Source organism: Dipodomys spectabilis, unplaced genomic scaffold (assembly GCF_019054845.1).
Source record: "Dipodomys spectabilis isolate Male_0828 unplaced genomic scaffold, ASM1905484v1 ptg000297l, whole genome shotgun sequence".
In the NCBI taxonomy this organism is placed as follows: Eukaryota; Metazoa; Chordata; class Mammalia; order Rodentia; family Heteromyidae; genus Dipodomys; species Dipodomys spectabilis.
This window is the reverse complement of record NW_024870974.1, coordinates 1,629,818-1,654,191: the sequence shown is the minus strand read 5'-3', so window position 1 is coordinate 1,654,191 and position 24,374 is coordinate 1,629,818. Positions and strand designations below refer to the sequence as shown.

The window sequence follows — 24,374 nt, the reverse complement described above, 5'->3', positions numbered from 1 at the left end:
ATGCAGGAGAGTTACTTGCAGCCAAAAGTTAAGCAAGGGCTGCAGAATTTGCTTATGGGTTGTTGGATTAAATGTCCAATAGAATTTTGCCCAACATAATGAGCATACAATAAATGCATGCCACCAAAGGGAATCTCAGGTGAGACACAGTCCCTGGAGTATCAGCTGGACATTCTCGGTAACAAGGAGTAAATGTGGCTGGGAAAATAGCTGTGAGTGCCAGTTTTTTTTCTATGCCTCAGGAAAGTCACCCTTCTCAGGAATGTGATTAAATGGATATTTGGGAGCATAAAAAGCATTGGAAATAGGCTGCAAGGCACCATTCCCCCACATACACACTTTATTCATTTCAAAAACAAAGCATGTTTACAGCCAACTATGTTAAAGACTCATTAGTATGTTTTGGTGAACTTGGTGTTCTCTAACTCTCGATTTGGTTACTTTCTAATCAGTCATTTCCAGGCGAATATTAAATGCAAGATCAGTGTGTCTGAATTACTCCAAGTTTTACGGCATGTTGGGAAAAGTAGGAACAAGGGTCATCAAATGAAGTTCTAGTTGAACCTGCATTCATTCTAGCCAAGTTCAATTTGGTTCAGCAGTGAGAGTCCAGCCACCAAATCCACTCCTATGACCTCAGCTGAGGCCCTGCTCCTTTGGCCTCTTCTTTGTTCATCCCATCCAAGAACAGCTTGGACAGCTGTGATGAGAATCAGGGCGTGGCTCTGACTGGGCGATTCTGATGCCACATTAGAGTCTCTCTCTCAGCATGGCATCTGAGGTTCAGATTCGTGTATTGGCTATGCTTCCCTGGGCATCTGGGAGGTTGTGTGGGGTCACAGGGCTGCTCATTTCCTTTTCCAAGTGGCCTCATTTCCTTCTAGGGTAGAAGAGATAGGCTCCCTGGGGATGCCTCATTAATTTCCAAATGATCGGTAGAGTTTTACCTTGCATCAATACTGTATTTGAAGATGACCTTAATGAGAGAAAGGCACGTTATGTAACCAATCATCCTCATGGAGGGTTTTGTTCATATGGCATTTGGAAACTATTTGCTGATGGATCCATTTTTCACACACACACACACACACACACACACCTATCTTCTGAAAGATATTTGTCTCTGCTTCTTTTTACGATACTCTGATAATCATTCTAGGGTCCCTTGACAAATCTTTTCTGGGCCCTGTGGGTGTGTAAGGGTATTCATGTGACAGGAATCTACCTGGAGGCTGGGAAGGTGGCTCAGTGGTAGAGTGCTTGCCTAGCATGCATGAAGCCCTGGGTTTGATTCCTCAGTATCACATGTACAGAAAAAACTGGAAGTAGCACTGTGGCTCAAGTGGTAGAGTGCCCAAGCCCTGAGTTTAAGCCCTAGGACTCCTGGGGAGGGAAGGGGAGGAATCTAGCTAGAGCATTTTGGAGAAACTTACTCTGAGATAATTGAACTAAAATAACTCATCTAGCACCCATATATTTTAAGGATTCCAGAAAGGAAAAGGAGAACTTTTATAAGATCCAGGATCTATTTGTAGCACACTCTTTCTTGGTTATGTGACCGTGAGTTAATGAACATCGGTGCTGTTTTCTTTAGAGTGAAGTTCTCTGACTCAGAAATTAAAACCTGATTCCTTTAGTGCCGTAAGAACAAATCAGACCACACCAGTCCCTTAGGGTAGATGCCAAGACTATGTGATACCTCGTTCTAACCCAGAAAATCCTGTCATTCTTATAGGCAAATTACCAGTGACAATTTTTTAATACTAAATTTTAATCACATGCTTTTAATAATCCCCCCCGTAAGTAAATCCTCTTAGTATGTATGTTTTTTCATATATACTAGATAGAACATTATCCAGTGACAAAGAATAAAACATTATTTGCAGCAAACTGAGTGGGACTGGAGGACTTTATGTTAAGTGAAATAAACCAGGCAAATACCATATCTTTTCTTTCATATCTGGAAAGTCAAAAATTAAAAAGTTGTCCTGAATATAAAATAGAATAAAATACCAAATTAGGAAGGTGTTGGGAGTGAAGGTGGATAAGACAAGGCTGGATTTGATCAGACTGTCCAATAATGCAGATGTTGAAACGTCACTCTGAACTCCATTAATAAGTACAATTAAAACATGCTACTCAAACTTTTTTTTCTCTATAAAATCTTCAATTTACAGCTCAAATCCTTATCTTTGTCTTTTAACCACAATACCAATATAATCCAGATGGGTTCCATCTTCTGGAGAGCATGCTTTCTACTGCTAATTGAACTCAGGGCATTTCCATTCTCAGGGAACAGCAATGACTCATCATTGGGTCCTATGTGGGTAATTTTACCACGCACCCAATGCCTTCTACATTCTGTATGGACTCTTGCCATAATCACATCATCATATTACCTGGACACTTATGGGAAGAAAAGAGCCACATTAAACAAAAAGAAAAACTGTTAATAAGCTGGGTGTTGGTGGCTCACACTTATAATCCTACCAACTCAGGAGCCTAAGATCTGAGGATAGTGGTTCAAAGCTAATCCAGGCAGGAAAGTCTGTAAGACTCTCATCTCCAATGAACCACCAAAAAAGCCGGAGTGGAGCTGTGGTTCAAGTAGTAGGGCACTGGCTAGTGCCCTAGCACAAAAACTCAGGGATATCACCCAGCCCCAGAACTAAAGCTCTAGGGTAGGCACAACAACAAAAACAACAAACTGTTTACAGTGAAAAAGATAGACTTTTCTAGAGACGAGGTGTTGGGACAAATCCAAACAAACTCTTGAAAAAAATAAAATAGAAGGGGAAATAGCCAAGTAAGGGAGAAATATAACTTTATCATACAAAATGGCACTGATTAAGCAAGACTATCCCCCCAAACGTATCTAATTTTATTCAGTATGTTAAGAAAACGTCTACTTTCTTGAATAATTTTGGAGAAAGTTCGAGAAAAAATGGTCCTGTTGAGGTTTTGTGTTTTTTCTCTCTATTTTGAAAATCTGTGGTGTGGTAGATAAAAATGAACTTGCCAACAATGGACAATACACAGATATGAAGTTTAAAGCCAGACCCTTCAAGATTGTTTAAAAGAATATATTTTGGCTGGGTTCTGGTGGCTCATGCCTGTAATCCTAGCTATTCAGGAGGCTGAGACTTGAGGATTTTGATTCAGAGCAGCCTGGGCAGATAGATCTGAGAAAGACTCTTTTGTGTCCAGTTAATCACCAAAAAATCTGAAGTGCAGATAGGGCTCAGCTGGTAGGACATTAGCTTTGAGTGAAAAAACTAAGCACAGTGCCCAGGCCCTGAGGGTAAGCCCATACTGGCACAAGAAAGGAAGAAAGGAAGAAAGAAAGAAAGAAAGGAAGAAAGAAAGAAAGAAAGAGAGAGAGAGAGGAAGGAAAGAAGGGAGGAAGAAAGGAAAGAAGGAAAAAGGAAGGAAGGAAGAAAGAAAAAAGAAAGAAGGATAGAAGGGAGGAAAAGAAGGAAGGAGGAAAGAAAGGAAAAAAGAAAGAAGGAAAGAAAGCAAAGGGAAGAAAAGAGAAACGATTGGAGAAGTTATAGGGGTTTGTATGGTTTAAGTGTGTTATGAAATGTCATTGTATTGGCAACTCAATCCATAAGTTGCTATGTTAGCAGTCTGAAGAGGTAGGGCCTTGCAGTGGTAATTGTGATTAGTGATCCCGAGGGGAGGGAACCCCTAAGATGGCATTAGTGCCATCATGGAACTAGATATCCAGCTAGCATGCTTGTTTGGTCATGATATGGCACAGCCGGGAAGTCTTCATAGAAGATGCTAGGGCTCTTGGACTTGAACTACAAGAAATACACTTATTGTCTTTATAAATTATCCAGTCGACTGTAATGAGTTATAGCAATATAGAAGTGACTAAGCCATTGGGAGGGAGAAAAGGATATTGCTTTAATGGATTATAAAGTCTGTATGCCAAAGATTTCCCCAAATCTTAAAGCTCTTTGGGAAGTTCTTCTGGACATTTAGAAGAAGCAGCACTTGCCTGTAGTTATCTGACCTACCAACATTCCTCAAAATTTAACAGGCATGTGAATCCCTTGGAATCTTTATGTAGTGTGGATTCTTATATGGTAAATCTTGGGTAGAGCCTGAGAGTCTGTACTTCTTCTTTTCTTTTCTTTTTCTTTTGTTGGTTGTGAGGCTTGAACTCTGGGCCTGGGTGCTGTCCCTCAGCTCTTCAACTCAAAGCTAGCACTTTACCACTTACTCCACAGCATCACTTTGGGTATTCTTAGTGGTTTGTTGGAGATAAGAGTCTCACAGACTTTCCTGCCCAGGCTGCTTTGAACCGCAATTCTCAGATCTCAGCCTCCTGAGTAGCTAGTATTACAGGTGTGAGCCATTGGCGCCTGGCTGAGAGTCTGTACTTCTAACAATGATTCTTAAGAAGATACCATGAAAGTTGCTTTGTTTTGTCCAAAGGGTTATTCACCATTTTAGAAAGTGACAATACCAGTCAAGGTATCTGGGACATTCATTCAGCCTAGCTGGGTGGGCAGCTTTTGAGCTCACAGTGGTTCACCTACGTGGTTAGGGTTCTTTCTGACATTTTCCATAGCTCTACCCTAGTACAATCACACCCAGATATTTAGATATGAGTGTACATATTCACATTATGTTATTTTTTTCTTGCTAGTTACAAAGAAATAATTATGGAGAGTGACTATGATCTGTAAGGGATTGGTCTAATGCAATGGTGAACTTCTGGTCTGATAATGGAGGGAAAGAAGGTACAACCATGGACAGCCAAGCTGAGGACAGGGGATTGAGGTCAACACTAAGCCGCGTGGGCCACCGGTGACCAGCATCAGGGGATGGCTTAGTAATCCTTATTGGAATGCACAGCTTTCCATGACAGAAAAAACTTAAATCAAAGGGGGAAAGAAAAACCCCTATAATTTGACCACCTCGTCACATGAACTGTTTCCATTTTTTCTGTATTTTTTTATTCATCGTGAAAAATAAGGATATAAGCCTACTATGAATATATGAATTTTGTATTTTTCCTATTAATATAGTGGCAAGCATTTTTCTTTTTTAATGACTTGTATTCTTAGATTTTTTTTTTTTTTGTCGCTCGTAGGGACTGAACTCTGGGCCTGGGTGCTGTCCCTCAGCTCTTCAGCTCAAGGCTAGTGCTCTACCACTTGAGCCACAGTGCCACTTCCGGCTTTTTTCTTTTTGCTTATGTGGTACTGAGGAATCGAACCCAGGGCCTCATACATGCAAGGCAAGCACTCTACCACTGAGCCACCTTCCCAGCCCTCTTAGAATATTTTTAAATAACTTTTGTTACTTAAAATGAAAATGAATGAAAACTCTGGTTATTTTGCTACAATGAATAATACCACAGTACATATTGGTATCCTTATAACTTCTTTTTTTCCAGTAAAGACAGTATTCCTTTAGGGAGAAATTGCCAAGAGTAAGATTAAATGGTCAACGCCTATAAATATATTTGTGCCTCTGGAGAATGCTGCCAAATTGCTTCCTGGAAGGGTTATATGAAATGAAAGTTGGCTTTTAAAGGTCAGATTTATTTTGATAGAAGACCAACATACATGTTATATAAAACTAAGCACTTAGCAGCTGGTGGGAAGCAAACCACATATTCCTTAATACACAGTTAGAATATAGTATAGGAATTGTGCCAACGTCTCTCCAGTTGTGAATGGGCCAAGTAATCACACACATACTTCTGTTCTGCTTATTTTGATTGTGAATTAGATGCTCCCATTGAGAAGTTACATTGCAGATAAACTGTAGCCTGAGCCTCAGGTATGATCATTCCAAAGCTTCTTTTCTCTGTATATGGTAGAGTTGAGGTTGCAACTTCTACATTTCATCATATCCTGTATTTGAGTAGATTAAAAATAAAATGAAGATTATGGCTGGGTTTAACCCCTTGAAAACGATGAAACTTTCCTTTAATAAAGAAACCAGAATCTGATGGGTAGTTTAAAATATACTGCACATAGAAGTTGCATCGACATAATGCCAGAGTTGTATTATTTTGTTATTCTCGGCTTAGTGTGACCAAGATACATTTCATGCAAAGGCTCAGATGAATACTTGGATGGATCCAAGGAAACTGAAACCTCAGGTGACCTACGTGAGAACGAACTCTTTCAATGACATAAAGTTAAATCAGTAGCCATAGTGACATATAGGGAAGATGCCAACGAAGTTGGTAAAAGACAGAAGAATGCATGCGAAGCCTCAGCTTTTCCAGCTGCTGTCTTGGCCCTAAGCAGGCATGGGGGCTGGTTACTCATCTCTGCATTATGAGTGAGATGAAAGGTGCCCTTGGGAATGGAGGTTAAACACATGCTCGAAAGACAGGCAGGGTTGGGCTTTTACAAATCAACTCTTTACTTAATAGCTAGGAGCCTTTGGGACCGATATTTAACTTTGCTAACCCTAGGATTTACCTTCCATAACATGTTCATAGAGACTAGATAAGAGATTTCCTTCCTCAGTCTTCTGGTAATGAGTCTGGAATGATGTAAAAAGAGCTGTTATGTGAGATTGATATTTTTTTTTTTAATTTTATTTTATTGTAAAGCTACTATACAGAGGGTTACAGTTACATGAGTGAGGTAATGAGTACACTTCCTCTTGAACATTGTTACCCCCTCCATTGTTTTCCCCCTACGAGATTGATATTTGATACGATTTCTCATCCTATTATATATATATATATATATATATATTAACATTTTACCTCTTATATGTCAGAGAAATATTAGACTTTAGATCCCCAAACTCTAAACACAATAAAATAGTTAGCAAGGTAAAAAGATAAAAGGTCCAACGAGTAAAATTAATCTTATTTCTATAAGAGATCAGCAGAGAACTGGAAAAAGAAATAGAATTTTATTATATGGAGCATTTAAAACATAAATAAATTTAACAGAAAATATGCAAAGCTTTACATTTAACAGTCAAAGACATTGATAGGAGAAACTAAAAGATCTAAATTAGTGGAGAAATATATTTTGTTCATAGATTAGGAGATCCAGTATTGTTAAGATGTCATTTCTAACATTGCATAGAGTCAATGACATTGGAGTCAAAACAATTTTTTGGTAGAAGTTACCATGCTAATTATAAATTCATATGGAAGTACAGTTAATCCATAGTAGCCTAAGATAATCTTAAAACCAAACAAAATAAAACAATCAAACAAAAAAAGACAACTTGGAGGATGCAGCCTATCAGAAAGTAAGAATAGCGTTCTTGCAAAGCAGAAGTAATCAAGACAAGTGATTAGTATAGGGTAAAGCAACCAATAAAATAATAACTCTAGAAATAACAGATAATTCAATACTCATTTTTAAATGACACTGTCAACAAAACTCAAGAAAAAAGAAAATTCTCTTCATAATTGATACTGGAAAAATTGTATATGAATATAAAGAAAACTAACCTTGAATTCTAATGTTATATAATATACAAATATTAAGATTAACCATAAATACTTAAATTCTAAAAGTTCTTAAGGGAAAAATAGGAAAGCATATTTGAAAGCTTGATATAGGCAATGATTTATGAGTGAGAATATATACATACATAAAGCTAACCATAAAAGGAAAATATTTTAAATTTATAAAGTTATAAATGTACAAAATGGAGAAGATATCTTGAAAAATTATTTGGCAAGTTAAACATATACCTACCCTATGAACCAGCAAGTACCTACCAACTGAATTGAAATGAACACATTTTTACTGCCAACCCTGGAAATAATCCAAAGATCCATCAACAAAGAAATGGATAAACAGATTGTGTTATATTCATACAAAAGAATATTTCCTAGAAGCAAAATAAATAGATAAATAAAAGAAGTACCATTATATATAACTCAGATGGATCTCAAAACCAAAATTAAGGTATTTTACTCATCAAAAGACATTGTTCAGAAAACAGATAAACCACATGCTGGGTTAAAAGATTTTCCATATATAGATTCAACAAAATATTTAAATCCAATATATACATAAAGAACTTCAACAGATAATACAATACCAAACTGTCAAACTTATAACAAGTTTTCATATTTAAATATATTTCTCAGGAAAAGGAACTGTGAATAACCAATTAGCATGAGAAAAGGTAGTCACCACTATCTCCTGAGAGAAAAGCATATTAAAACTGCAACAGCTGGGGTGTGGTGGCTCATGCCTGTAATCCTGGCTACTCACGAGACTGAGATCTGAGGATTGTGGTTTAAAGCCAGCCCAGGCAGGAAGGTCTTGTAGACTCTTTTTTTTTTTTTTTTGGTTGGTAGTGGGGCTTGAACTCTGGGTTTGGGCGCAGTCACTCAGCTCTTCAGCTCAAGGTGAGAACTCTACCACTTGAACCACAGCCCCACTTCTGGTTTTCTGAGTAGTTTATTGGAGATAAGAGTCTCATGGACTTCTCTACTTGGGCTGACTTTGAACCATGATCCTCTTATCTCAGCCTCCTGAGTAGCTATGATTACAGGCGTGAGCCACCAGTGCTTGACTTTGGAGACGCTTATCTCCAATAAACTACTCAAAAAAAGCCGCAATGGCTTTGAGCTTGGCTCAAGTGGTAGAGTTCTAACCTTGGGGAAAAAGAAGCTCAGACACAGGGTCCGGGCCCAGAGTTCAAGCCTCAGGACCAGCAAAAAACCTCAAAAAGCCCCAAAACAAAAATCTCTGCAGCATAATATTGTTACTCACATGAATGAGTTAAAGTTAGAAAGCTTGAGAACATGAAAATTGGGGAAGCATGTGAGACAACTTTGTTCACTACTGGGGAGAGAAATGTACAAAACAGAGCAGTCACCTTGGAAAAATGTTTGGCAATTTCTTAGAAAGTTAAACATAGAACTACCCTATGAACCAGCAATTACCTATTAACTGAACAGAAATGGGACCAAACCTGGAAACAATCCAAAGATCCATCAACAAGAAAATGGACAAATAGATTGTGTTATGGTTCATACAAAAAAAAAAGATGATGGATCTCAGATGGATCTCAAAACCATTATCCTGGACAAAAGAAGACAGACATAAAATTGATTGTACTATATGACTGCATTTATATAAAGCTTAAAAACATACAAAACTTATCTATGAGAAAATTAGGAACAATTGTTGCCTAGGGAAAGGATTCATAGGGACATTTCTGATGATAAGAGAAACTGTCTGGGCTGGGAAGGCGGCTCAGGGGTAGATAGCTTGCCTTGCATGCCTGAGGCCCTGAGTTCGATTCCTCAGCACCACATAAGCAAAAAGAAAAAGCTGGAAGTGGCGCTGTGGCTCAAGTGGTAGAGCGCTAGCCTTGAGCTGAAGAGCTGAGGGACAGCGCCCAGGCCCAGAGTTCAGGCCCCACAACCATTATATATAACTCAGATGGATCTCAAAACCAAAATTAAGGTATTTTACTCATCAAAAGACATTGTTCAGAAAACAGATAAACCACATGCTGGGTTAAAAGATTTTCCATATATAGATTCAACAAAATATTTAAATCCCCCCCCCCCAAAAAAAGAGAAACTTTCTGAATTTGACTGATGTTGGTTAAAGTGTCATTTTTTTGTTATTATAGAGGTCTGTATAGAGGGATTCGAATTACATAACTCAGGTAATGAGTGCATTTTCTTTCGTACAGTGTCTTCTGTTCCCTCCGTCTCTCCTAGTCCCTCCCTCCTGTCTTCACCCATGAGTTGCTTTAATCAGTGTCCAGGAAGTTCCACTGCGGCTATTTTTCACCCTTTTTCCCTCCCATAACTCTTCCGAAGATGAGCACTTGAATACACCACACACAAGATAAAGAAGACAGAATCATCAAACACTTAAAATAAGAAAGAAAAGAAGAGGTCGCTTGTTTCTGTATCTTGGAGTTTTTTCCATATATCTGTGTTTCTCTCCTAAGAGTAGCCTTTTTTGGTCTCACTGTGGGTGAGTATCTAGAATCTTGTGTAATTTATCATATCTCAGTGTATTTTAGATCTAATTTCTGCACATCTCTGAGCTTGTGTAATTTTTTAAAAATCAAAACTTATCTGATTGTACTTTTAAGACCTCCTTAGTTCCTGTAAAATTTATTTTAATAAAAAGGAATGCATCTTCATGGGAAGCTTGACTGGAAAAATCAACCTAACATTTCAGTTCTCTGGTTTTTGAACTTTTACCCAAATATTTTCTCTCCACCACCTATTTTATATCTTTCCAATTTTGAGTGATATACCTTGATTGTTTTCACTCATTTAATTTCAGTCCTTGGAGGCAGAAGATGAGGTAAAAGACTCATTCAATTTAAGGCCTAGTGAAGCTGTGTAAGCAATGATCATTATTTCTACTAATGTACAGAAAATAGTATTTAAGTTCATGCAGTGCATAGCAACTCCAGTGCTCTGGGCAGATTTCAAGTGTTTTGTGGTTCCTATAGGTTCTGTTCAGAATCTGAATGTTATTAAAGCCAGTGTTGCTTTCTAGGCTTTGACCAAAAATTAGCTCCTATCCCCCAGCCAGTGAGCCTGTATTCAGCCTCTCTGATCTTCTCTGTCCTTTTGATGAGGTGGGGGTGGCGGACTTTTACCCTTGGCAAGGTGGTATTGAAGATTAGAGATGGTGTGGAAAAAAAGCACCTGTTTTCTGTATGTCTGGCATCTTGAAAGCATGTCGATGGTGTGGTGCTGGTGATGATTAACCAGAGCTGCTGAGCATAGATGAGGTTTTCTTTCATTTATTTTATTTGCTTCACAATAGTCTTAAACATGGGCCCAATTTCAAGTAGTAGAACAAGTTTTCATATTCAGTATCTTGCTGCTAAGCTGCTTTTACAAGAGCAATTGCATCCTGATTTCAAGTCAGGCATCTCTCTTGACTTGGGAGAAAGGCATTATCTATCTATCTATCTATCTATCTATCTATCTATCTATCTATCTATCTATCTATCTATCTATCTATCTATCTATCTGTCTGTCTGTCTGTCTGTCTGTCTGTCTGTCTGTCTGTCTGTCTGTCTGTCTGTCTGTCTGTCTCTCTGTATATTTCTTTCTATAAACAAAATCATAGATTTTTGTTTCATAAGGTCTTAATTATAGACCTGATTTCTCAGGTAGTAGAACAAGTTTATGCATACAGCATTTGATGATGTTTTGATGGGGAGTTTAATCTTAAAGGTTAGGAGAGGAACCATGACTCCCAACAGCCTCCCTTCCCTTCAGCTATCTGCCTGCTCTTACTGAAGAGCAGTCATTGGCTGTCTCCTTGCCACTGATATCCAACTCTCTTACTGACCTGTCAACAGGCTTTTCCCATCCCGACTGTGCCCCCAAAATGTCTGGGGATAAATTAAGCAAGTCTTTTCCTGTTTTATTTCCTGCTGTCTGCATTACACATTCCAGTTCAGAGTTCACTGTACTCCCTTTCTCTTCTGACACCCCCAGAATACACGGTGACTGGCCTTGTGCAACATGTTCATATACCCTTCTTTATTGTTATTGACAATTACCTTTAGCAAGGTGTTGAAGTTAAGGACCATCAGCACATCTGTGACTTTGGGGATGCATTTGTCACAGGATCTGGCTGTGCAGCCCAGGGTATTTGGAACTTGTGAGCCTCCTGGCTGAGCTCCTGAGTTCTAGGACCACCACCATCTCTGGTTCCACTTCTGTTTCCTGTATTCCAAACAGTACCCTATCGTATAGAGCTTGATAAATTGAGCAATTCATTTTGAAACAGTTCTCATTTTGAATCAATTCTTGTCATTTGGATTTCTGGTCAACTTTACAATAAAGAGGATGTTTGCCCAGGATGAAAAAATTAGTTTTATCTAGAAGTAATAATTCTGGACTTACTAATTATCTCTAGAAGCCTTTTCTAGTTGGATAGCACAGTTCTGTGATTTCACTATCTGGATAGCTATAGATCTGTGAATTAGATGCATTGATTGAGGCATCTACTATACCCTTGTGGACTCCTTCATCTCCTACAAAGATGCTAAGGTTCAAAATTAATGATAACATTAGCCAAGGTGAAGTGTAATTAGGAAAGCAAACCTTTCTACAATCAAAATATCACGAACAATTCCACATCTAATTAGGATGTGATTGTGGATTGTTGCCTGTCTGTTTACATCCTTCTCCCCGCTCCTCTCCACACACACAGCTCCATGCTGCACTGTGCGCTTAGTCCCTTCCCCTGTTGTCCGCTATGACATTGGCAATGCCATTTGCTGAAGGGGAAGCATATTAAAGCAGGTTAGTCATTTGAATAGTTGGTACAGGTTATTTGTAGGACTCTCATTCTGAATCTTGAGTCTGCATGAGTCTGGAATGCAATAGAATATTCCATACACCCATCCATGTGACTTCTGTTGCCCCTCCAGGGTCTGTTTCTCCTTATACAGGGTCAGAAGCTGGTTGAATAAGGAGAAATCATGACTTAACTATTTGTCTTTGAGAAATCCTGAGGACACATTAATTATGAGCAAAGGACTTAAGAGTTGTTTGTACTTCTTTACAAGGAGTGTCCACTAGTATGACTTTCTTTGCTCTTCGTCTTTCTTTTTCTTTCCCACTCTCCTTCCCTCCCTCCTCCCTTCCTTCTTTCCTTCCTTCTTTTCTTCTTTCCATCTTTCCTTCCTTCCTTCCTTCCTTCCTTCCTTCCTTCCTTCCTTCCTTCCTTCCTTCCTTCCTTCCTTCCTTCCTTCCTTCCTTCTTTCCTTCCTTCTTTCCTTCCCCCTTCCCTCCCTCCTTCCTACTCTTCCCTCCTTCCCTTCTTTCCTTTCTTTTTGTGCTGGTACTGGGCTTGAACATGGGGCTTTGCTCTTTCTTGACTTTTTCTGCTCAAGGCTGGTGCTCCACCACTTGAGCCACATCTCTACCTCTAGCCTTTCTCTGGATAATTGGATAAAAGTCTCAGGGACTTTTCTGCCTGCCTGTGCTGTGTTGGAATCTCTCTCTTCAGATTTCACCCTCCTGAGTAGCTAGCAGGTGTGAGCTACCAGCTCATGGCTATTTTTCTAATTATTGCTTTGTCTACATTTTCTTCTTTAAATTGTTTTTAGAAAAGTAATACATAGAGGAATTACAGTTATATAAGTCAGGTAATGAGCACATTTCTTTTTGGACAATGCCCTCTTTCTTTTTCTCTCTCCCAGTTTTTCCCTTCTGCCCTCACCCACAAGTTGCATAGTTCATTTTCAACATAGTGTCCGGCGAGCAACACTGCTTCATTTGTCCATCCTTTGTCCCTCTATGTCTGTGTTTGTCTGCATTTTTGACTTGCATATATGAACATTACCTCAAAGCAACTTAAGTGAGGGTGTTTTCTAGGATGCAGTTAAATTGATAGTAGTTTACACTGTCATCGTCTCTGCTACAGATGGACTGACAGGACTGGAGGTTTCAGAGACTGTCTTAAGTAGAGAGTGGTGGAAGAGACAGATAATGGATGGTGAAGCATTCCTTTTCTAGGACTAAGATGTGATGAGATGCCTTAAATTATCTGAGAAGCGATTTCATCTAGCCATGCTGGATTCCCCCGGCTTTCTAACTTTCACACTATTAGCTTATTTTCCCCCAACATGCTTCTATAATAACAACCCACTCCTTTCCCTGCACTCTTGGCCCCTCTTGATGTATTTATACTCACGCTGAAAGAAAAGCTATCTGTGCACATGCCGTCTCTTCCATCTGGCTTCAGGGATTTCCCTTTGATTTGGAAAGAATAATCATTCAAATTCCACTATAAAATACACAGGAGGGAAAGAGAAAGATTAAGCTCCAGGAATGCAGCACTGGTGTTGACATTTCATTAAATTATGAGCTGAAGGGGAATTATCTTCTGTATGGCTCATGTGAGTAATCAATTGTTATACATTGGAATTATCAGCAGTGTTGCTCGCCACTGATTTATCAGTTGCATGGTTTAGTTGTGTTTCCCATCCTTCAAGATATTAAAACACAGCCAATATTCAGCAGGTTACCTCCAAGATACCATTACCTTCTCCACAGCCCCCTTAATTGCTCTCTCCCTGGTCTGGGTGAATATTTATGGTGAGTAGCAGTTATCTCCTTTCTGGCAGCTGGCTCTGCTTTCCTGTTCTGAAGAGTTGGCCATATTCACATTTGCCAACAGAGACTCATTCAAGTGTCACTCAAGGAGAGGGGGAGGAGTCTAGAGAGCTTTAAAAAGGAAAGAGGAGTCAGTTCTATTTTTCAAAAAGAGAAGCTCTGTTTGAGGAGCCATCCGATCTGCAGATTTCTTCCTCAGTCCCCGTATCAGGGTTGTGGCTGGAACTTTCAATCAATTCTTCCCTTTATTTCCCCCCTCTCTCTCTCTGTCTCTCTCTCTGTCTCTCTCTCTCTCATTCTCTTTCTCTCTCTTTCTCATTCTCTCTCTCTCTGGCTTGCCTGCCGGTGCCTGTCACAGCAAAGTCAGACCTACAGAGTATGGTTGTTAAACTCTGTGAAATCTGTCACAAGGGTGTCAGGTATTTCTAAATGGCTTCCAAGAAAAACTTCAGATAAGGAAATCTCCTGGAGCGTTTGCAAAGCTGCATTTGGAGGCTCCCAGAAGGTGAAGTAGAAGGTGGAAGCAAAACAGCAAAATAAAAGATGTCCCCAGAGCCAAAGCCTGACCAGTTGGGAGTGAGATATAGTCACTTCGCCTGGGGTGCGCTTGAGCACACTCAACTTCTTTTCTATTGAAGATCGAAACCTTAGCAAGATTATGCTGCTTTCACTTAGCCTTCTGTTGCCTGTAGTGGTTCCGTGTAGTTTTGTAACTGTCTCAGCCCAACAGCATTGGAACTGTCCTGCCGAGGGGAAGGGGACTTCCACCTGTATGGGTAAGTAATTCAATCGAAAGGAATTCCCACCCTGGGGACACTGTTGTCAGGTACCTGTTCAACTTTCACTAATACACTTGCCCAGTTTGGTTTTTGTGGTTTGTCTGGTATGTTTATTCTAGCCTTCTATTTTATTTTCTGGAGCGTGCTTAATTCCATACTGCTTGTTGGAGCTCATGTCCTGGGCTGTAAAAATCTCATGGATCTGAGCAGTTCTCTGGGGATAACTAATCATTTCGAGCTAGCTGAATGTTTCTTTCCATAGGAACTTCTGTCTTGATTCCAAGGAGCAAATAACAGTTGATAGATGTTCCAGTGGAAAGTAGATTAACATATGGTCGCGTCCTTGTCATTTCTGGAACTGTCTAGTTAAACCCTAAGAAGCAGGAGCTACCTTCTGATCACTTTGTGTAAGAATTCAGAAATTTCCAGACAGAGTGAAAACATGGGAAGGGGGTGCTGAGCAAAGGTGACTCTAACATTGTGAAAATTAACCAGAGGGTCAAGTTCCGCCGCCTCCGGCTGCTCTGGCACAGTGTCTGAGGAACAGGTGCATCGTAACTTTGAAAATGACTAAGAATTGTCAGTGAGTAAAAGAGCCACAGCTCTTCCCACTTGCAATGAGTTTTTAACCCCAGAGAAACAGGAATTCCATGGATCGCAGGTTGTGGGGCTGCCTGAGACTCTTGCTTGCAAAGTGTTTCTCACTGCTGACTCTACTTCACTACGATGCCAATGCCTCCAACCGGCTGCTCAGCCAACGCTAACAGGTTCATCCAGCCCAGGCTACAGGCTGTCCTGGGATTCCTTTCTTGGCATCTGGCCCCTTTGAAATAGAATCTGGTTTCCCCAAAGAGGATAGATCAAGGACAACACAATAATGTTTTCCAAAGAGAAACTTGTAGAAAATAGCCCAGAAAATGTAGGAATAAGGAGTATAGAACCAAGCCACACTGTCAGGGATTGGCTTGCTCACTCGGGAGCTCACACCCGAGAGAATGAGAAGTGTCCCTGCCCAGAGACTCCGGCCTGTCACCAGGCCCTGCTCATTGTCAGAGGTGTGCAGAATCGTAAGGTACCAAAAGGCAAGATGCTAATTATCGTTCCACCCCCAGCGCCTAGAACATCTCCTGTTGAATGAATGAGTGTTTCTCTGATCTGTTAACCACATAGTCTCAGGGAAGCACATCCAAAAGGGGGAATGAAAGACAAAAATAGCCCCATGAATTTCTTACTCAGCTGTTGAGGCAGGAGTAAAAGTTTGGACATCGTTATTTCATGTGGATGGGAACATGGCCGGGGTAGAAGCCTTGGAATTAGCTGACAGAAGACCTGGACTGCCATCTTTGTAGGATGGAAGGAACGGTCAGAGGTGGGACCCAATCAGGCTGCTGGTTGCCTGGAAAGACACACACACACACACACACACACACACACACACACACACTGAAGCATTTCCCAAGAAGGGGCCAAAAAGAATCTTTTCTGTGTAGCTCTAGGAACTCAGGGGACAGTGAGAGTCCTGCTAGCATGCAATCTAAGCCTGTTATTCTCTGTCACTTGTCCTGGTGGTTCAGAGGTGACTTGGCTGGTTACATCAGACTAACAAGAATCTCAGGATAGAGAGAATGAGTCAGGAAGATGGTCACAGAGGAGAAAAAAACCATAAGTTTCAGAAGAAGCAAGCCCCATTTCATGTCCACAGTACCTTCTTTTTATTATCATTACTCTTATCTTTAGTTATACAAAGGGGTTTTAATTCAACTCCTCAGTGTATGAGTACAATGCAGCTTGATCAATATCACCCCTTCTATCATCCTCTCTCCTCCCCTCCCCTTCCTTCTTCCCCTCCCCCTCCCCTTCTCTCCTCCTCTCCTCCTCCTTCCATCCCTCTCCCCTCCTCTTTCCCTCTTCCCCTCTTTCCTCCCCTCTCCCCCTTCCTTTTTGTGTCAGTCTCTGGGGTTAAACTCAGGACCTGGGCATTGTCCTTAAGCTTTTGTGCTGAAGACTAGCACTCTACCTTTTAAGCAACATCTCCACTTTGGGCTTTTTGCTGATTACTTGGAGATCTGAATCTCACGGACTTTTCCTACCTGTGCTAGTTTTGAACCACAATCCTCAGGTTTTCAGCCTCCTGAGTAGCTAGGTGTAAGAGCCATTGGCGCCTAGCTCCATGTTACCTTATTAGTTAAATTGTTTTCTAAAATCTCTGGGAAATGATGCCTCTGGTCCATGATCATTGTGGAGATCACATGAGTAGCATATGATGCACACCTAGCATGTTAACCAGCAGGGTATCCCCAACAAATGTCATGTTGGGTTCTAAGTCATGGCTGGATTTCTTTGATCACGTTGTGTGCTTTAAGGACTTATTTTGAACAGGGCAGTGACTTGGCTCCAACCTCAGTGAGAGTGGAATGTCTGGATGTCACATTGTGACTCTGCCTCTTTGCTTTTTCCTTCCTTGCAAGTCACTTTGTAAAATCCCTTCCCCCTACTTCACACTCCAGGTTTCATATTAGTCGATAACTGCCAAGGTCAACACCCTGTTCACCTCCTGCATTTCAGAGGGTAGTGTTTCCATCTCCTCTCTAAATAGAGATGGTGACATCATCTATTTTTCCCCTCCCATTTAAACTCCACTTACCTTAGCTCTTGCCCTTGGCATTGAGACAGACCACCTCTTGGGCCAACATAACCCAGCCAGATGGAAGCTTTGTGCTTTAACAAGATCCAGGTAATCTGGGTCCCCAATTCCCATGGCTGCTAGTCAGATCAAAAAAGCCATAGCAACTTAATAGGAATTCCATGGATCGCAGATGGGTCCTGTATTGAACCAGCTCTGTATTGAGATGGGGGTATTTGCTTGGCTTTTGTTGATGCTGAAGTAGACTAAGCCCCTAGCAATTGCTAGCAAGTGGCTTCTGAACATTCAAGCTGTGTGCCTTGGCGAACACACATCAGCCAAGAAGGGAACTGCTCCTGCTTGGCGTGTGTACCCATGCTGGTTGTCTGAATGTTCTTGGTAAATGAAGGGTGAGGAAGAAGCAGAGCCTCAGGGCGCTGTCTTCTGGAAGGATCTAGGGTGGCACAAAGTTAACTAACTGGGCAGATCAGTTTTACCTGCAAATGGTGAAGTCGCTGAATACAACGCCAGTGAATGCTGGGTCACTGTCCAAGTCACGTGCAAGGCTGGATAGTCTCTAGATTCAAATCTGGTTTGTTTCCAACCAGCTGTGAAAAAAAAATTAAAGACCTTAATTGTTTCTTCATGAACACTGTATGGCTGAAACGGTTCCCCCAAATCGGTACAGTTGTTGTTGTTGTTGTTTTGGCCTTTGAGGTTGTAGCAGAAGTTAGTGGAAAGAAGGATAAATTTCAGAGGCTACCTGCTTGGGTTCAAATCCCAGTCAGGTTGCTTTTGAATAGCATCTGTCATTTTGCTGAGTAAAATAGAGCTAATTACGCCCTCTCCCCAGGAACTGCTGTCTGTCTGTACTGTCTGGACGTATTCATTGTTAGTGCCAGTGTCCGTGGAAAATACACTTTCAAGGAGTTTCTAAAGCTTTCTCACAAAATTCTCATATTCCAACATGCATCTCAGTGTTGAGTTGAGCTTTGGGTATCATTACTTCAAATATGAGCAGTCTAAGTTAGAGAACACATTCGTGTTGCAGTGTTACAGGTTTTATTCCGTCGCATGAATTTTTATTTATTGTTATTATAAAGGTCATGAACAGAGGGGTTATGCTTCCATAGGTCAGGGAAAGAGTACATTTCTTTTGGGACAATGTCCCTGCTTTCTTTGCTCTCTCATAGTTTTTCCTTCCCATCCCCACCCACAAGTCGTTCATTTTCAACATAGTATCTATGTTGCTGTCTTTGTTTATCCTTTGTCACACCATTTCTTTTCTTTTCTTTTCTTTTTTTGGTCCGGTTATGGGGCCTGAACTCTGGGCCTGGGCGCTGTCCCTCAGCTCTTCAGCTCAAGGCTAGCGCTCTACCACTTGAGCCACAGCGCCACTTCCGGCTTTTTTCTTTTTGCTTATGTGGTGCTGAGGAATCGAACCCAGGGCCTCATGCATGCAAGGCAAGCGCTCTACCACTGAGCCACCTTCCCAGCCCCTTTGTCACACCATTTTTGTGCCCCTCCCCTTTATGTTCCCAAAGACAGATAACTGAACAAACAAGACAAAAAGAAAACATCATCCACAACAACAAAACTCTTGTTTCCATTTCCTAGAGTTCATTTTGATAAATATTATTTTATATGATTAGTGGCACATAGGTATTGTGCCTATGTGTTCCTCCTCTAAGAGTATCCTCCTTTGAATTGTTATAGCTTTCAATGTTAAAATTAACTTTTACAGAGAACCAAGGTTGATCATAGTCACACACCTATAATCCTAGCAAATTGCGGTTGGTACATGGGTTGTTCTGGCACAGGAAGAAATGGAGCAGTTATGGGCAGGTGGCATGAAGTTCTGGGCATGAAGGAGTTCCCTTACCCTTAGGTGATGTGCTCTGCCTGGTGTGTTGAGTTTGATGCCAGCTTTTGAATTGGTAAGATCTGGGCAGGTAGCTCACACGTAGTATGAGTCATAGGACTAACCAAGGTGAAATTAATTTACATAAAGTGCTTAGAATTTTACCTGATACATAGTGACCAACCACTGATATTGACTGTTATCCAAACACTTTAGGCTCAGACTTTAGAAACATCTTTGCTTCATGTAGATTTCCTAATACTTGTTTCTTCAAAGGTTCTAAGATTTTGGAGAAGTTGGTAGTTGCTTTTCTGGGGTGAACCAAGATGTTCTTCAGCTTTTGTTATGGTAGATTGTGGCACAAAATCCCCTATTTTTTTTTCTAAAAAGCTTTTCTTTCTGTTTGTCACATTTGCCTTCAACACTCAGAGCATTACATCAAGTATTTTTTTTCTATTTTAATAACTATACAGAGAAATTGGACTCAGAATTCAGGATGAACCAGATATCAGGTGCAATGGAATTTGAGTCAGGAAACGAGCTCCATTACTTGCATTTTCTTTGATTTTATATTTGTCTAGGAACACTCACTAAGAAGTATCTACATGAAAGTATTTACATTTTTAGCCTAGCAAATAGAAGGGAGTAAAAGGAGAAAGTAAGTAGCTACAAATAAGATCTATGTCAAATTCTGTGCCATCAAAAAAAGTCTTTCCTAGCTGGGCACCAGTGGCTCACACCTGTAATACTAGTTACTCAGGTGGCTGAGATCTAAGGATCTCAGTTCGAAGCCAGCCCAGGCAAGAAAGTCTGTGAGACTCTTATCTCCAATTAAGCACAGAAAAAAGCCAGTAGTGGCATTGTGGCTCCTGTGGTGGAGTTCTAACTTTGAGTAAAAAGAGCCCAGGGATAGCACGCAGGCCCAGAGTTCAAGTCTAGGACCAGCACAAAAACCAATAAAAAAGCAAGCAAACAAACAAACAAAACCCCCTTTCCTTACAGAGTTAACAAACTGTACAGGCAATTGACTTAGTATTTCTTGTTAGAGGAGCAGGGAGGAGGAAACATTTCAGAGAGTAGAGGTTTGAAGACCAGCATTTCCCAAGGAGTTTATGCCACACTTAGGACTCCATCTAGGAACCTGTTGGACTCCATGATGCAGGTTGGGTAGAAGCTGGGTTGGTAAGGGTGAAAGTAGAAAGGCTCCTTAGGATTCTCTAGCCACAGAGGAGAGGATGAGTGCACACAGAGGAAGCAACTCAGGACAACAGACTGTCATTGCACAAAATTACTTGGCATGTGATTCCACCTGAGATGGAGTGTCAGAAACCCACCTATGTAATGATTGCATTGCTTCTTCCTACCAACTAAAGTATATGCAATTCTGTGTTTCTTTAGATCTCTAGCTCTCTGAGTTGAAGCACTTTTGAGAGTGGAACTGAGATTTCCTTTCATGTAAATGATGTGATGGAGTCATTTGAATCAAGTTGGCAAAGATTCAGTAACCTTAACTCTGTGCTAAGGCTGATGGGGTGACATGGGATCTCGAGGGGACAGTGGACTCCAGAGTGAAGGGTGCCAGCAGTGCTCTGGGGCTTTGGGCTGCAGTTTACCTGATAAACTCCTTCCTTCTTTCTCTTTCTTTTCTTTTTGGCTTGTTTATTTATTTAAGACAAGGTCTCACTGTATAGCCCAGACTGGCTTTGAACTCACAGTCCTTCTGGGTTCTAGGATTATAGACATAGCCTTCCCCCGCAAGTCTACCTTTGTTGTTGTTGTTTCTTATTTCTATAAGCTTATTATTATTATTGTTGTTGTATTATTTTATTGTTATTATTAAATATTGAACCTAGAGTCTCATCCATGTTAGGCAAGCAAGCTACCATTTGAGTCACACCCCTGGCCTTTATTTATTTTTTATACATTTTTAATTGCAAAAATACTGTACAGAGGAGTTACAGTTACATGAGCCAGGTCATGAGTACATTTCCTATTGAGCATGGTTGCCTCCTCCTTTGTTTTCCCCCTCCCATCCCTTCCTTCCCCAACTATCCCTCCCCACCGAAGTTGTAAAGTTCATTTCAACATAGTGTTTTGTACATCTCACTGTTACAATGGGTCAACCTGTATCCTTATTTCAGCATTTTGTTTTTTTTCCTTCCCCTCCCCAAATTAGAGAAATATATATACAATATTCAGGACACCAACATCAAATACAGTGAAAACAGGGGTACTATCGTGGGGTGAGGACATACAAAGAAACAAAAAAAAATCACATGGTACATTATAAATACATTTCGCTTAACATCATCTTATATGGTCATATATATATATATAGCTTTTGGCCTTTTCTGCTTGTTCTATACATGTACTAGTTATTGCAAATAAGGGAAACCATGGGGCCTGTGTTTCTTTGGGTCTGGCTTACTTCACTTAATATAATTTTTTCCGAGTCTTTCCATTTCCTAACAAATGGAGTTATGCCATTCTTTCTGGTGGAGGCATAGAATTTCATTGTGTATATATACCACATTTTCTTGATCCATTCATCTACTGAAGGGCATCTGGGTTGGTTCCATATCTTAGCTATGGTAAATAATGCAGTGATAAACATAGTTGTGCTGGTAGCCTTAGTAAGGCCTTGTTTGTGATCGTTTGGGTAAATGTCCAAAAGTGGGATTGCTGGGTCATAGGGGAGCTCTATGTGCAGTCTTTTGAGGAACCTCCATACTGCTTTCCAAAGTGGTTGAACAAGTTTACACTTCCACCAACAATGCAGTTGGTTCCCTTCTGTCCACATCCCCTCCAGCATCTGTTGTGATTAGAGTTCTTTTGTGTTATTGTTATTTTGTTTTTGATATAGAGTCTCACTAACTTTGTGCCTAGGCTTCTCAAACACATCATGTGCCTGCCTTTACTGCCCTAGTAACTGAGGATACAAGCATGTGCCACACAACTTGTTTTTTTGTTATTATTTTTGTTTTTTGAAGTAAGATCTTAATATGTTAGCGAGGCTGGTCTTGAACTCATAGCTCAAGTTATTGTCTTGCTTTAGTCTTCTGAGTAGCTGAGAGTACAGGAATATGCCCACTGTGTTTGCCTTATTACTTGCTTTTCTTAAGGCTAACTTTTAAAAATTTTAACAAGAGACTTAAAAGTTTTCTACAAAGAAATTAAAGACTGCAGACAATACTAATATTGTGGCACATGCCTGTAATCTCAGCTGTGTTCAGAGAACTGCTATTTCAGACCAAATTTACTAAGCTCACTGATAAGAAGTCAGAGGCTCCTTGAAGTTTTCTTACGTTACAGCAGAGGGGAGAAGCATCATTCTTTTTGTTTCTGTGGTGATCAAATGCCATTCAACCCACAGGACAACACATTAAAACAGTCATTTAGCCAGGTGCCATTGGCTCAGGCTTGCAATCCAAGATACTCATGTTATTTTGTTTTCTGAGATAATAGATGACAGTATCTGCTACTCGAAAAAACCACCCAGATCCACTGAGTTGAAAGTGACTTTCTAATGATGAGTGAGAAAGTGATGTTATGCAAAAAATTTATACATGAAGGGAACTGATTGAAAACAGATCTTAGAAAGGTTCCCATTGTTACATGACTCCTAGAGGAGACAAGAATGACAAAAAATCTAGGCATTGGTGGCTCATGCCCATAATCATAGCTACATAGGAAGCTTAGATTGGTGAACTATGGCTCAAAGCCACCAAGGGCAGAAAAGTCCATGAGACTCCATTTCCAATTAACCAGAAAAAAGCTGGACTGGAGTCATTACTCAAATAGTGATAGAGCACTGGCTATGAGCACCAAAGCTGAGCAAGAGAGAATCCCTTGAGTTCAAACTCCAAAATGGCAAGAGAGAGACAGGGGGTAGGAGGGAGGGAGAAAAGAAGGGAAGTAGGAGGAAGAGGAGGAGGAAGAGAGAGATGTTTTTCAAAGAAGGAAATCAGGTGATGAAAGATATTACACTTCTAGTGTCAAAGATGGAAAAAGGAGTCAGGAAAAGGAGCCAGGAAGGCAAAGAATACATCCTTACAATTCAACAATATATTGTAGAATTAGGTATGAAGCTATCCAAGGGATATAGTCACAGGAATCTCTTTAAAGGGTCTTATAATTAGCCCCTGGGACCTGGAAGTAGAAAATCTTGCCTTATGGAAACAGGCTTAGAATTAAGTGGAGTGACCTCTTTGACACAGCTGTAGTAGAACACACTGAAGACTGAGGAATCCTGGTTCATTCAGTTTGGGCCTGCAGAATGGCCTGCTACTGGAAGCTAGGATCTGCTGAGAATGACATAGCTTGGATCCTGACCCACCTATATCCTATGTGGAAAATGACTGCTCTACATTTCCACTTTTTCCCTTGTAAAATGGAGGTGACTCGAGTGCTTACCTTCTAGCGTTATCCAATTAAACAAATGAATTTGTTCATTCAATGTGATGCTCCACAGACAACGACTGTTGAGATACCATTCACCACTCATGACCCTGGATGGTGAGAATGTGTGGAGGCACCTTAAACCACTGAGAAATTCTGCTGAGAAAGAACCAAGACCAATTTTGCAGAACCTTCCAGGCTGGGTTACTGTCCTGGAGAGCCTAAAACCCTGAATGGGGGATGTGGTTGGGAGACAGCAAGGCCTGGAGGTCTGGGGTGATGATCTCCATTCACATTTTTTTCAGGAAGCGAAGAAAGTCAAGTACTAGAATGTCCTTTACTGAGTGAAAACTTGAATTTCCTGGATCCTCCTTCTGGGTGGAGAATATCTGAGTCATCCATCTAGAATTTGTATGTATGTGTGTGTGTGTGTGTGTGTGTGTGTGTGTGTGTGTGTGTGTGTGTGTGTACGTGTCAGAATTGAAGCTTGAACTCAGAGCCTACACACCCTCTGTTAGTTCTTTTGTTCAAGGCTAGCACTATACCACTTGAGTCACACCTTCACTTCTGGCTTTTTCTTGCTTAGAGATAAGAGTCTCACAGACTTTTCTGTTCAGGCTGGCTTTGAACCTT

General features: G+C 40.5%; 1 protein-coding gene and 1 long non-coding RNA gene across 2 annotated transcripts in view; one reads left to right on the top strand and one right to left on the bottom strand.

Moving 5' to 3' along the window:
* Positions 1-5,540: 5,540 nt before the first annotated feature.
* LOC122127052 lies at positions 5,541-14,200 on the bottom strand. The gene is made up of 5 exons (XR_006151069.1): positions 14,010-14,200; positions 13,659-13,751; positions 11,515-11,680; positions 6,456-6,519; positions 5,541-5,876 (listed from the first exon to the last, which is right to left on the bottom strand). It is a non-coding gene; the product is annotated as an uncharacterized LOC122127052 (long non-coding RNA).
* Positions 14,201-14,219: 19 nt separating this feature from the next.
* Egf (epidermal growth factor) overlaps positions 14,220-24,374 on the top strand; it is a 67,210-nt gene continuing 57,055 nt past the window's right edge. The window contains exon 1 of the mRNA XM_042701563.1: positions 14,220-14,856. Within this exon, the coding sequence (XP_042557497.1) occupies positions 14,739-14,856 (118 nt within the window). The 5' untranslated portion in view covers positions 14,220-14,738. The remainder of the gene's footprint in view (positions 14,857-24,374) is intronic.